General features: G+C 37.5%; 1 protein-coding gene across 1 annotated transcript in view; it reads right to left on the bottom strand.

The window, feature by feature from the left end:
* The window catches only part of tenm1 (teneurin transmembrane protein 1), a 248,939-nt gene that overhangs the window by 88,261 nt on the left and 148,007 nt on the right, over positions 1 to 12,671 (bottom strand). Inside the window, exons 12-14 of the mRNA XM_024283139.2 lie at positions 9,790 to 9,975; positions 9,682 to 9,711; positions 9,429 to 9,575 (exon numbers count right to left, since the gene is read on the bottom strand). Coding sequence (XP_024138907.1) covers positions 9,429 to 9,575; positions 9,682 to 9,711; positions 9,790 to 9,975 — 363 coding nt within the window. The remainder of the gene's footprint in view (positions 1 to 9,428; positions 9,576 to 9,681; positions 9,712 to 9,789; positions 9,976 to 12,671) is intronic.

Genomic DNA, 12,671 nt, shown 5'->3' with positions numbered 1-12,671 from the left:
AGCAGGTAATGGGGGTCCGGCTGCTTTTCATGTTTCCTATTTGAAGCCCGTTTCTGAAAAGCCAGGAAACAGTGCTGACATTTAAATGCATCTGACCACAGAGCAGAGAGCTAAAGGGCAACAATATTCTATTATAACCTCCTCCTACAAAGGCAGTGTAGTACAATGGTTGATTTCCATAAGAGTCACTATTTGAACCTGAAAGCTCACTATTAATTGAATTTCAAATGTCATCGTCATTTAAGGTTTATAAATTTGCAGCTTACTAAGCAAGTTGTTATGCAAAAAAGATGCACATTAAAATTGAGATTTTCTTCATTTACTTATGAATATGGATGATGTTTTGTGTACTTGTGACCTATCAGCTGTGCAAATTGGTGACTTTGATTGACTCCAACTTGATGCACAACACTGTGAATCAGGGTGTCAAAATCTAAAACAAACTTTAGGTCACGGGGAATACAGGATAAACATTTATTGAATACTTTCAAACGACATTTTTTAAACTTTAAAAACATAACTTTTTAACATAATTATGAACTAGATATATAGCATTACCTGTGATAATGCTAGTGTGAACGCTCTAAGCTGAATTTGGCCGGTGAAGATGCTAGTGCTGATAGCTGAAGATGCTGAAATTGATAGCTAAAAACGCTGAAGCTGATAGCTGAAATCACTGAAACTTATAGCTGATAATGTTGAGGCTGATAGCCAGATAAAAATGAGCAAAATGCCAAATTAGCCTAAAAAATGAAAAAAAAAAACAACTTAGATTTGCCAAAACAGTTAGCATGTAGCTGAAAGAATTGTTAAGCTTCAAAATAGCCTAAAAATCTTTTTAAAAAGCCTGCATTAGCCAAAACAGCTAGCATGTAACTGAAAAAAAATAGCTAAGCTTCAAAAGAGTCTAAAAAACACACAAAAAACATAAAGTAGCCAAAACAAAACAGCCTAAAAAATTAAATTAAAGCCTAAATTAGCTAAAACAGTTAGCATGTAGCTGAAATATTAGCTAAACTTCAAAATGGACCTACAAAATCTTAGTAAATACTAAGATAGTCCAAAAAGCTAGCAGAATATTTAAATCTTCAAAACTGTAACTTTTTAACATAGTTATGAACTAGATATATAACATTACCTGTAATAATGCTAGTGTGAATGCTGTAAGCTGAATTTGGCTGCTGAAGATGCTAGTGCTGATAGCCGAAGATGATGAAATTGATAGCTAAAAAAAGCTGAAGGCTGATAGCTGAAATCATTGAAGTTAATAGCTGGTAATGTTGAAGCTGATGGCCAGATAAAAAGGACCAAAGTTCCAAATTAGCCTAAAAACAAACAAACAAAAAAAAACTTAGGTTTGCCTAAACAGCTAGCATGTAGCTGAAAAAATAGCTAAGCTTTAAAATAGTCTAAAAAACACACAAAAAAGCCTATATTAGCCTAACTCCAAAACAGCCTAAAAAATGTAATTAAAGCCTAAATTAGCTATAACAGTTAGCATGTAGCTGCAATATTAACTAAACTAAAAAATCAGCCTAAATTAGCCAAAATAGCTTACACATAGCTGAAATATTAGCTAAACTTCAAAATAGCCCTAAAAAATCTTAGTAAATGCCAAAATGGTCCAAAAAGCTAGCAGAATTTTTAAGTCTTTAAAACTGTAACTTTTTAACATAATTATGAATAATAAAAATGCAGGAATATTATTCAAGAATAAATCAACTTAAACCATAAATAACTTTCAATTTTTTACTCTCTATAAACATTTATTTTGTCAAAATTATTCAAGTTAGAAATAAGCGCAAAATAACATCGGGCCGTTAATAACAATAAAATCAAATGATCTGGAGGACCGAAGGCCTCGACTTTGACACATGTAAATAAACAAATACAATATAATATTTCTCCTGAAAGATTTTTTTTTTTTAATTCACATCTTTTTTATTGTGGTAAAATAATTAAAAGTGTCTTTCTTTTCATTCTGAGCTTCTCTTTATTCTCTGATTGCTGAAGATAACCCTTTTTCCATGTCTGTCTGTCTTCAGAGACAAAAAAGACTTATGCAAGAGTGGCTTATGAGAGCCTCGCCTGTATCTGCCAATTAAGGGAGATGCCAGAATTGTGTGATAGAAAATTAAGTTATTTGAGAAGCGGCACACAAAGGCGGAAGCACAGAGAGACAAGTCTGAATTGTCTTCATAAGACTGCCGGTGAATCAATCTTGTTCGCATAATCAGAGCAAAATTTACCGGTTTGATGCATCCATCACAGACGTTTGAAAAAGTTTACCAACACTCCTGCTGCATTTCAAAGTCATGCAATAAAAAGATTGATTCTGCCTCATTAGAATGCAATACGCAGCGTATATTTACACAAATCTTTTGCATTTGTAATTGATGAATTTGTATGCAAATTATCATAGATGTTGCACAATTTACATGTGAGATGATTGTTTTTTGATTGCCAGTGAGCATGTTGAAAGTGTACAGATATACAGTATTTTACAGTCTTTTTTTGTAATAAAACTGTCACAATAAAAGCATGAGATTCTTAAATTGTAGATTAAAAAAACATGGACATACATCAAAGTAGATCAATGCAGCTCTGCTATGACTTCTACTTTTACTAGCTATTATTTTCTAAGCTTGAAACTTCAAAAAGTGCAATAATGTTACATAAATTCATTTAAAAAATGACTTATTTTTCTCCTTTTTTTAGATTTTATTTAGCCTTATACTTTCTATTTCACCAACTCAGTGGCCTTGTGGTGGAGTGTCCACCCTGAGACTGACAAGTCGTGGGTTCAAATCCAGGTCAAGTCATACCAAAGACTCTAAAAGTGGGGCCCAATGTCTCCCTGCTTGACACTCACCATTATTGGATTGGTGGGGTTAAACCACCAAATGGTTCCCGAGTGCGGCTGTGTCTGCAGCTCACCACTCCCCCGGGAGTCCAATGCGGAAAACAAATATCACACATCCTGGTGCAAATCACTAATGGGACTTTAACACCCCAGTGAAGCTTAAATTTGAACTCAGATGAACACACACGTCTTATCGGTCTTATAACTGCAATGGATGAACTTGTTAGGAAAATATTTATCCAAAGTTGTTTGCATTAGTTAGATTGGAACATGATAGTTCATGGAAATGCTGTTTCTGATGTTTACTTGAAGCCTCCAGAAGCTGGTGTTGGAGATTGCTTTGTTTTCCAGACATGCGGGTGCAGAAGAATGTCTGCACATTCAGAATGACAAATTTACCTCATAAACAAAAAAACAATATAGTGTCTGACAGTTCTATAAACTAAAAATTATGATGATGAGTTGCAGTTGTGGGAGGAAACTAAATCCTTGTGTGTGTGCGTGTTCAGAAAAGTATAATTGGTTATGATTTTAAAATGAATTTTAAGTGTGCATATTGAATGTACTAGTACGTTCTAGTTAGTATTAGTCTTCTGTTCACTCTGTGCACAAGTAATACTTTAAAGACTTTGATTATTGAATCCTATTGAAATCTATTGTTTATGTCTTGAAATATGGCAAAAACCCAACCAGCATGAAACATGGTGAATACCAAAAATATATATTTTTTAACTTTTTAAAACTTGTGAATGTCTAATCTAAAATTTAGAAAATGCTATTGTATTCGCTATGCAAAGAATGCTTCGGTATCAGTCCCCTTAAAGTCGGTATTTCTTGTCAAAGCTGTAGGGAGCACTCAGCAAAGAAGGGCAGGTGGCGTACCGGTCCGTGCAGCCAATAAATTCAGACACAAGCCACTTATCCAGAGTGCAACTCAGTCAGACGTCATGCTACTTTAGCTGAAATTGAGAGACAGGCAGGAGAACTCCCACCATTCTCAGACTTACTAGAGGAAAGCTGAGAAGAAGACCGAAGAGCTGCTGAGGAAAGTCTAAAAATTCACTCAGTGGTAGTTCATGCTTGCTTTGTAGATACAGGAAATTAAAGGAAATAAAGTTCACAAAAGTAAAATATATATGTTAAGCAGCAGAAAGGAATCCAAAGACTAATTTTAAACAGTAAACCACACTGACGTCTTTAAATCAAATTAACCTGTGTGATGAGTAACAGATTAAACTGAGTTAAGAGATGAACCAGCGGCGTCTAAAGTTCCAGCTGCTTTGCTAGGATCAGCACAGCTAAAGTCCTTGTTCCAAACCCTGACCTTCCTGAAGGTCTCCTCGGTCCGTCCTCCAAACTCCCATCAAAACCAATTACCTTTCATGAGGTTTGTTCTATGCCTAATAAGACCAGCAGTGAACTGGCAAAAATCACCACTCTCATTCAGCCCAGTTTGGCTCTTTAGGGTTAGTCAGATGTGACATAACTACAACATCAATTCAATATATTATTGTTATCTAAAAAAATGGAGTCTTGAATGTAGGATTAGTTAAGGTTTCATCATTTTCCATGATCTCAATTCGTCTCTGGACTCCATTTAGAAGTACAGTGTTTCCCCGCGTTTATTTGCTGTTTCACATATTTATGGAAAACCGTGATAAGCTTCATACGCTGCTATACAGTCTTTTTTTTGGAATTGGAAAAAAAAAAGTTTTCATTGAGCAATACTCCAATGATCATGCTTTGTAAAACATTTATTAGTATTTTTTATTAGGACTCGGAATCACCTCACAATACGATGCGATACATGGCTCACGATATCGATGATATCGCGATAATTGGGAACAATTGTCTCTAATTACTTATATTATATGTAAGAACACATATTTTTTAGGAAAATGTACCCCATTTATTTTTTTGCTAGAACACAATAATAATAAAAAACAACTTGTGTCTTATTTTGTGCAACAAACAACAAACACTTGTGCAAATCAGTAATACCGTATTTTCTGGACTATAAGTCGCATTTTTTTTCATAGATTGGCCAGGAGGGCAACTTATACTCCCGAGCGACTTATAGTTCGGAAAATCCTGTACTTTGACACAAATTGAATTTGAATTATTTGTAAAATTCAGTGCTAAAAATAATAAACACTTATGGCAAAATTGTTGCAAACAACAGAACAAAAATTAACTAATTTTAAGTAGCTGTCAGGCACATTGGTGCCCGCGACAGCCAGTCTGAACGCGCGCTCCATCTACCTCCGAAGGAGCATCTGACAAAACGATAACAAATATAACATTTAACAGCCTCTTCAAGCAAAAATAAAATATCGGTAATTGGTGAGAACCCATCGAGAATCAATCACAGGACTAAATATCGCACTTTCGATATTTTGGCACACCCCTATTTTGGATTAGTATGGATTGGTAACGGACATATTTTGGCCGCGGGGGGGGTGAGACGGAGATGGGGGTTTCTCCATATTCGTGGATTCGGGGTATATTCACGGATGTCTCTAACCCCTGCGAATACGAGGGGAATATTGAAAAGCCAACAATTTTGGCACACATCTTATTTATTTTCACAGAATTGGCATAGAACAGAGTAAAATGATCTGAGCAAATAAGGTCGCAAAATGTTTCTTTGTAAAGGATCTATCTAATAGCTTTTGGGAAAACTGCAGGTCTCAGTATGAAGTTCTTAGATCTTCAAGAGCAGAAACATTTAAAATCTGTCATTAATCTGTCATTTGCAATTTCTACACAATGATTCTGTTGTTCTAAAATAAATGGTACAGAAATAAACATGGACTGGAAGCAAAACATTCCTTCAAATTGTATCTTTAACTATTGTGTTTTTCTTTTTTCTCTAACATGTATTTTTGATTTGTATCCCTCTGTACTAACAACCCTATTGTGCACCAACAGACACCTGTACTTATGTTACTATCTTCAGCTTTTATTTTCTTTTAAACCTTTGATAGTAAAAATGTTGGCTCTTCCACTCCAAACTGTTCTTTACCAGTTATCAGAAACGACCTGCAGGTTGATTTCCACTGGAGTACTAAAGCGTTTATCTCAGCTGGATCTGTTAGGAATATGACTCAAATTTGCAGAAAATCTCTTAAAGGTCCAGACACCAGTTAGAAAATTGATTCAGCAAAACTGAGATGATGATCTTTTTACATGCGGACACATCCGTATTTCAAACCAAGCTGCTTCAGTGGTGTCTTTGATTGTCTTAAAGCCCTGGCAAATGTCCAGTTTTCAGTAAGTTGCACTCCAACACTTATGTTTTAGTGGCTTTATTTTTCTAACACTTTAAAACCACAGCAGTTGACCAAAGTGCTGTTGGAAAAAAGTGGTCCTGCAGACTTGTTTTAAATTTGGGGGAACATTTTCCTCTGGTTTAGTTTGCTTTTAGACATGGCCTTCTCATGAGGGAACCAATTTACTAAACCACCATGAAATAAAGTCCTGCATAACAGCCGCTCATTTGTTGGTCCAAAATCACTACTGGCAAGCAAGAAGAATCAAAAGCCTTAAAGACGAATGGCTGTCTGCAAAGCTCACAAAGAGGCGTCTTGTCCTGTGCAGAAAATTTGGTTTACTGATGAGACACTTCTTAAAACCTTTTGTGATTCATGCTTTCCTACTCACACTTGGCAATCTGTACGAGTCTGTTCTAAAGCCCAATTGTTCCCTGAGTTTGACTATGCTGGTCAGAAGTCACGTTGACCAACATGATCTGATCCAATATCAAGGAAAACAAAAAGTTTCCTTGATACTTTTGTTTTATTTGGGTTTTTACTCAGATCCATTTTGAACTGAGGATGTTGCAGAATTGTTCTCATTTTGTTAAAATATTCATAACCTAGCGTACTTGGCGATCATACAAGACTCAAGCCAGAGTCCACTGATCCATGCTGTGCTCAAGCATGGTACAAACCACAAAAAAGCAGCCAAAGGAACAGTTTTGGCATCAAATGTACTCGGGTACGGTATAGATTGCCAGGTGTGAACTAACGCTTAAATGCCTTCAACTATAAAAATGTTTTTATACCATACGTGGGTATATTTTGACACTTAACTGACTCCGTATTAATAGATAGATACGGTATTGTAGAAGTCAAATTGTTTTCTTACAGAAGTAACTGGAGGATTAAAACAAATTTTGAGGATTTTCGCCTCCAAATAACAGATTTAAGTTGGGATATCGTGAAAGTTTTTTGCATTAAGCAAAAAGGCAGATGTTAAGGCAGACGTAGAATAAGGCAATATTCTTCTAATCTTTCTGCCATTCTTGTTTAAATATCACAGGTGAGAATTTGTGAATGCCGCCCTTCAATTCCCATAGAGTGGCATTTATAGCTGCCATTTGCAACTGTGTTCATAAAAGCTTCTTCCCTTTTTTAATATGTGCCGCTCTACTTAAAATAGCATTGCTCAAGAGTTACTCCAGATTTGAAGAAGCTCCTCAGCGTATCTTTCAAACTCTTTATTGGATATTTACAGAAAAGTTTACTGTGAGCAAAAACAAGACCAAATTAGAAAATATTTGTCACTTAAAATATATGTATTTATATATACATTGGGAGCAATTATGTGCATGGCGATCTTCATTCCTAAAACCTCAAGCTTGGTACGTACTTTTTTCAAGGTAGAATGCGCTCAAGTTCATAAATGCGCTGGACACTGGGCAAACAGGGAGGGGCTTCTTCTTACTTTTCTACTTTTCTACTAATGCATATCCACTATAGCTCAGGGGTGTCCAAATCCAGGCCTCAGAGCCGGCCTCTTGCTGTATTTTCCAGAAATGCTGCCTTATCTGCTGCTGATTACAATTCAATGGCAGGTTGGTTGAAAGACATGGAGGACAGCTGTCCTCAGCGCCTGGCTTTGGACACTCCTGACCAACTGGATGGGGCTTGGAGGGAAATGTTGAAGTAATGCAAATCAACAGTTATTTTCAACCGTTGGGACTTCAAAGAAATAAAAGAGAGGACATTCATGCTTCAGTACAAAATCCCAGTCCCTGATTAGTCAACTTTTGACTTTGAGTTACTAATCAGCCACATGACACGTAAGCACTGCAAAGAGACTCAGTGCGAAGTATTGTTTGTGCCACCCCGCCTGCATTACTGAGTGTTTCTATCTGGACTTGACCTTCTGTGTGCCTGACCCTTCTTTATCTCTGATTGCTTGCTGCCTGCCCTGACCCTCGCCTGGACACTGACAACTCCAGTCTTTTCTTTGTTGCTTCCATGCTTCTGATTGACCTTTGCATGTCTAAACCCGATATGGCTTTGTTGATTTTTAACTGTGCCTAGTTCCTGTCTGAACTAATAAACCTGCTCCACGTGTAACCAATTGTCCAATATATAAAAACTTTTTTGGAAGTGGTCGCTTAAACGTAAGTTTCCGAGGGTGGTAGCTTCACAACGAAAGAAGCTTTTCCAGGAACAAATCCCATCGATATCACAGATGCTCGCTCATGTGTCCACCTGATACTGGTGAAGTACGGTCCTGCCCTGCTTCGTTTCCCCTCTTCAGCCCCATTTTACACTTTATAAGCTATGTTTTATTCCATGGCTTTCCGATTATCCAGAATAAGGACCCATGACTCATGTTGTGAGCAGCCGTCAACGCTGACACTTTGAAGTGTCGGCTGAATCAGTCATGCAGCTTTGGTAAACAATGGGTGCAAAAAAAAAAAAAAAAAAAAAGTGTTGGTTTTTAGCTATCAGAACACCCCACCAATGAAAAAAAAAAAAGTGTGTTTGCGGTTTCCTGCTGGTGCAGATTCAAACATGACTGAACATGAATGCGAACCACAAAAGAAAAAAGGTTTTCTTTTTTTCTTCATTCAAAGGCAACACCACCTTGTTTGCAATGATGGATTACAGCACAGGCCTAACGGTCATGTCCATTATGGATATGTGATGGAGTTTCAAAGTGAAACTGTATCAAGACTGGTTATGTATTGGAGAAGAGCCTGTAATGGCCAGGAAATGAGAGGAGCTCCAGCTAAAAGGCTTGTTTCTGCTTTTGGCTTCTAAGGATTTTTTTTAAAAAGAAGCAAAACACACACACACACACACACCCACACACACACACACCTACAGTATATCCCAGATGGAAGCACATTTTACCTGTTACATTATGCCGCCAAAAAACAAAAAAAAAGAAGAGAAATCTTTAGCGCTCGGCTTAATATATTCAGATGTTACAAAATTTTCCCCGAGTGCTTTTTATCCTGGCAGGTGGTATGCATATCAGACATTTGGCTTTGATTGAAAAGAAGAACAGACATGCACACTTACACACAGCAAAGATGCATACATTACAACCAAACACAATACAATAGCTGCAGTAGGAATCTACAGGAGGCTCAGCAAGATGGGGACAACAGCTCTGAATAGATAGATTTTTTTTTTTTTGCCAGAAGAAACAAGGTGAGAAGTGATGGGGCAGAATGGACAATCTGCCAGAAAAAATAGAAACGGAAGAGGTAAAGAAGACAGAAAGAGATAGAATATGATAGATAATGCTAGAATGTCACCTCCGTCATTGTCGGTTCCATCGCTGCAGTCAGTTTCCATGACAACGCTGCATCCAGGCCCGCTCCATCCAGGCTGGCAGATGCAGCGCCAGCCATTCTGCTCCAGGGTACAGCGTCCATGCCCGCTGCACAACCCTGGGCACCCGTCTGAAGAGGAGTGTCCAAACGCACAGAAACACAAATGAGCATTGTTTCATTTTGGCAACAGGAAGTAGCTCCGAAGTATCAAGATAAAATTATTTGTGTAAACTACCTTTTACTACGACATCCAAATCATGGGTGACTGTGAGGAAAAAAACGTGTGGAGAGAAATGAGTCAAATCAAAATAAATCGCACCAATTCCGAATCATAAACACGCACCAATGTTGCAGTGCTCTCCCTCCCATCCAGGCTGGCAGATGCAGGTCCCGTCGTGACACTGGCCGTGTTCTTCGCAGCGAGGATGGCATGCTCTCTGGTCACACGCAGCGCCGGTCCAGCCCTCCTCGCACTGGCACTGGCCCTCTGAGCAAACGCCGTGGCTTCCACATGGCACCGGGCACAGCTCTGTGGAACAGGTGGGTGGAGACGGGCATGAGGGGACAAGCGACGGGAACAGATGGAGGAGCGGAGAAAAAAATAAGTTTAAAGAGGCACGGGGGACCCGAAGAAGAGGAAACAAGTTTAGAAAGTATGAAATGAGCCCTTGGTTGTAGGTGATAGAGGAAAAAACTACAACCAATAGAGAGGAATAACCTTAGAGACTAAAGAAATCTACTTTCTCACAATATACAATCTTCTCACCTCTAATAGCTGAACTCCCTTAAGGAGGAGAAGAGTGAATAGACTCACAATAAAAGCCAAACGATTCGTATTTGCGCCGCATATTTAAACCGCTGGGACTCCAATCCAGCTCTATTATTCTTTTCTGACATTTTATCAAGTTTAGTCGTTATGTTAATATCACTTCTCTTGCCAGATGTCTCCATCTTTGTCTCTTGTCAGCTCCATTCCATTTCCCTTTCTCCCCCTTCAGTCTTTTGCGGCATTCCTTTAAAAAAAAAAAAAAAAAAATTCTCCCCCCTTTTCTTTGTCTCTTTCTTTCCTCTGCACTCCTCACCCTCTTCAGAGGAAAAGCCTCATCCATCAGTAAAGGGAGCAGAGTGCTGGAGGCACACAAAGTCTACTTATCCAGCTGCAGTAAAAAGTTATTTCAATTTAAATATACATAGCATGGAGAGGGAGTAAAAAGTGGATTAAAGTTTGAGACTTTTTTTTTTTTTTTAGCTCTCTATTAGAATTACATTAACTTAGCTATGCCTCGACAAGACCAGGACACAGAATCGGTGATTAAAAGCCTGGCAGGTAGAGAGGAGGCGGCTGAAATATTCAGCCATGGTCTATCATTATCATGGGCTATATCACCATAATAGCGCATGCATATACATTAGCGAGCAGTAGTTGTTTCTAGCAAATCAAAAGGAGAGGCTTTCTAAAAAAAACAAAAACATGGAGTTCTAATGGCTATTTTCCCTTTCTGTCAATGACAAAGGATGTGTGTCCTTCTGATAATGGCGCCATGTTGCATTCGGTATTTTACACGTGCTTTGTTAGCGTTGCTAGGACCATCTGGGAGTTTTTTTTTTTTTTTTTAGTGAATTCAGGCTGCTGCCTTTTTAACCGCACAGATGCAAACAAAAGTAGACGCAACAAAAGCCTTTTATAGTTTGATTTAACTAGCAAATATCAAGGTAAATAAGATTACAATGAACATCAAGGAGCTTTGAATGCCAACCTAAACGTTTCTCTCCTACCGGCCTTCCAGGCGATTTATAATAGGGGTCCTTTTCAACACTGCTCTTTTTTTTTTCCTCTTCATTTATTTGACAGGAGTATGTGTGTCACAGCGGCTGCGTGCATGTGGATATGCAAAGTAAAATGAGTTCCAGCCTGCTTCTGTGAGCTGCAGTCAGAGTCACGAGGGGAAATCTCATTTAGAACTTGTATAAAAAAGAGAGCAGCACACAGTCTCGCACTAACAAATACACACTTTCCACAGCAAACCCATGCTTCCCCCTAAAGGTCCTCAAAGTTGTCATATGAAGCTACAGCACGGCTGGAAATCTACTAACACAGTTTTAGTGCTTTATTTTGTGGTGAGTGTACAAGAGATTAAAGTGAGGATTAAGGTGGTCGTGTGTCAACTAGTTTACTAGAGAGGTGATTTAAAGCTATGCAGAATAGAACCTGACTTGTATGAGTATTAAAGTTTTTTAGCTTTCAGTTTTCTTTAACTTTTAAGGGGCCAAATTTATCATCCACTATAAAATATATGCAGCTGGTTTAAGGTAAATTTAATGTAGGGACAATGAAAATGTGACGTAAATGTGGAAGCTGAAAAAAACTCATCCTTATTTTGACGAAAAAATATTAGGGGAAAAAATGCAAATAGGCTACTAAGCTTGAATCCACCAAGCAACTAAATTAGCAGTATCCTTGTAACATTAACTCAATGTCATGCATTATTATTTTTTATGCTAAATGCAGCTTTCTCTTATTTTCAAGTCGAAGGTTCTTGTCTCAGAATATTTTCTGCCACAAAAAATAAAATAAAATAAATATTCAGTATATGTTTGTTTTTTTTAACTTTGCTAGCTTTCAATGTAGCGGTCGGTGCAGCTGCTGTAACCCTTGTGGGGTGGGGTCATCTGGACCCCATAAGAGAGCACAAGGGTTAAGAAAGTTGGCACGTGACCATCGACTGCTTAAGAAAACTGAGTGAGTGTGACGTCTATGGAAGGTTTTTAGTTCCATCTGAATTTTTTTATGTTGAATTTCTGACCTATCGAAAATTTAAGTCTCAAAATTAAAAACACTGAATTATTTAAGATAGAAAATATTTTTGGGAGCATAAAATTTTGCTGTTTAAAAAAAAATTCAGGATAAAAATTCAGAGGTTAAAACATTTCAGAAAAAAAATCAGAGATTAAAAAAATTCAGAATAAAAATCAGAGATTAAAAAAATTCAGGATAAAAATTCAGAGGTTAAAAAAATTCAGAAAAATATATCAGAGGTTAAAAAAATTCAGGATAAAAATTCAGGGGGTATAAAAAAATACCCATAAAAAAGTGATTTGACTTTTCTTCTAAAAAAGTGAAGTCAACTCAGTTGCCATTTTTTCCTAATATGGGTGTCGCCATGTTGGAATCAGAAATCGCAAGTTGGCAGTGATTGGTCAGAGTCTACATTTATATGCTAACCA

This window comes from Oryzias melastigma, linkage group LG10 (assembly GCF_002922805.2).
Source record: "Oryzias melastigma strain HK-1 linkage group LG10, ASM292280v2, whole genome shotgun sequence".
Classification (NCBI taxonomy): domain Eukaryota; kingdom Metazoa; phylum Chordata; class Actinopteri; order Beloniformes; family Adrianichthyidae; genus Oryzias; species Oryzias melastigma.
Note: the sequence above shows the minus strand (reverse complement) of the source record. Positions and strands in the feature narration are given on the sequence as shown.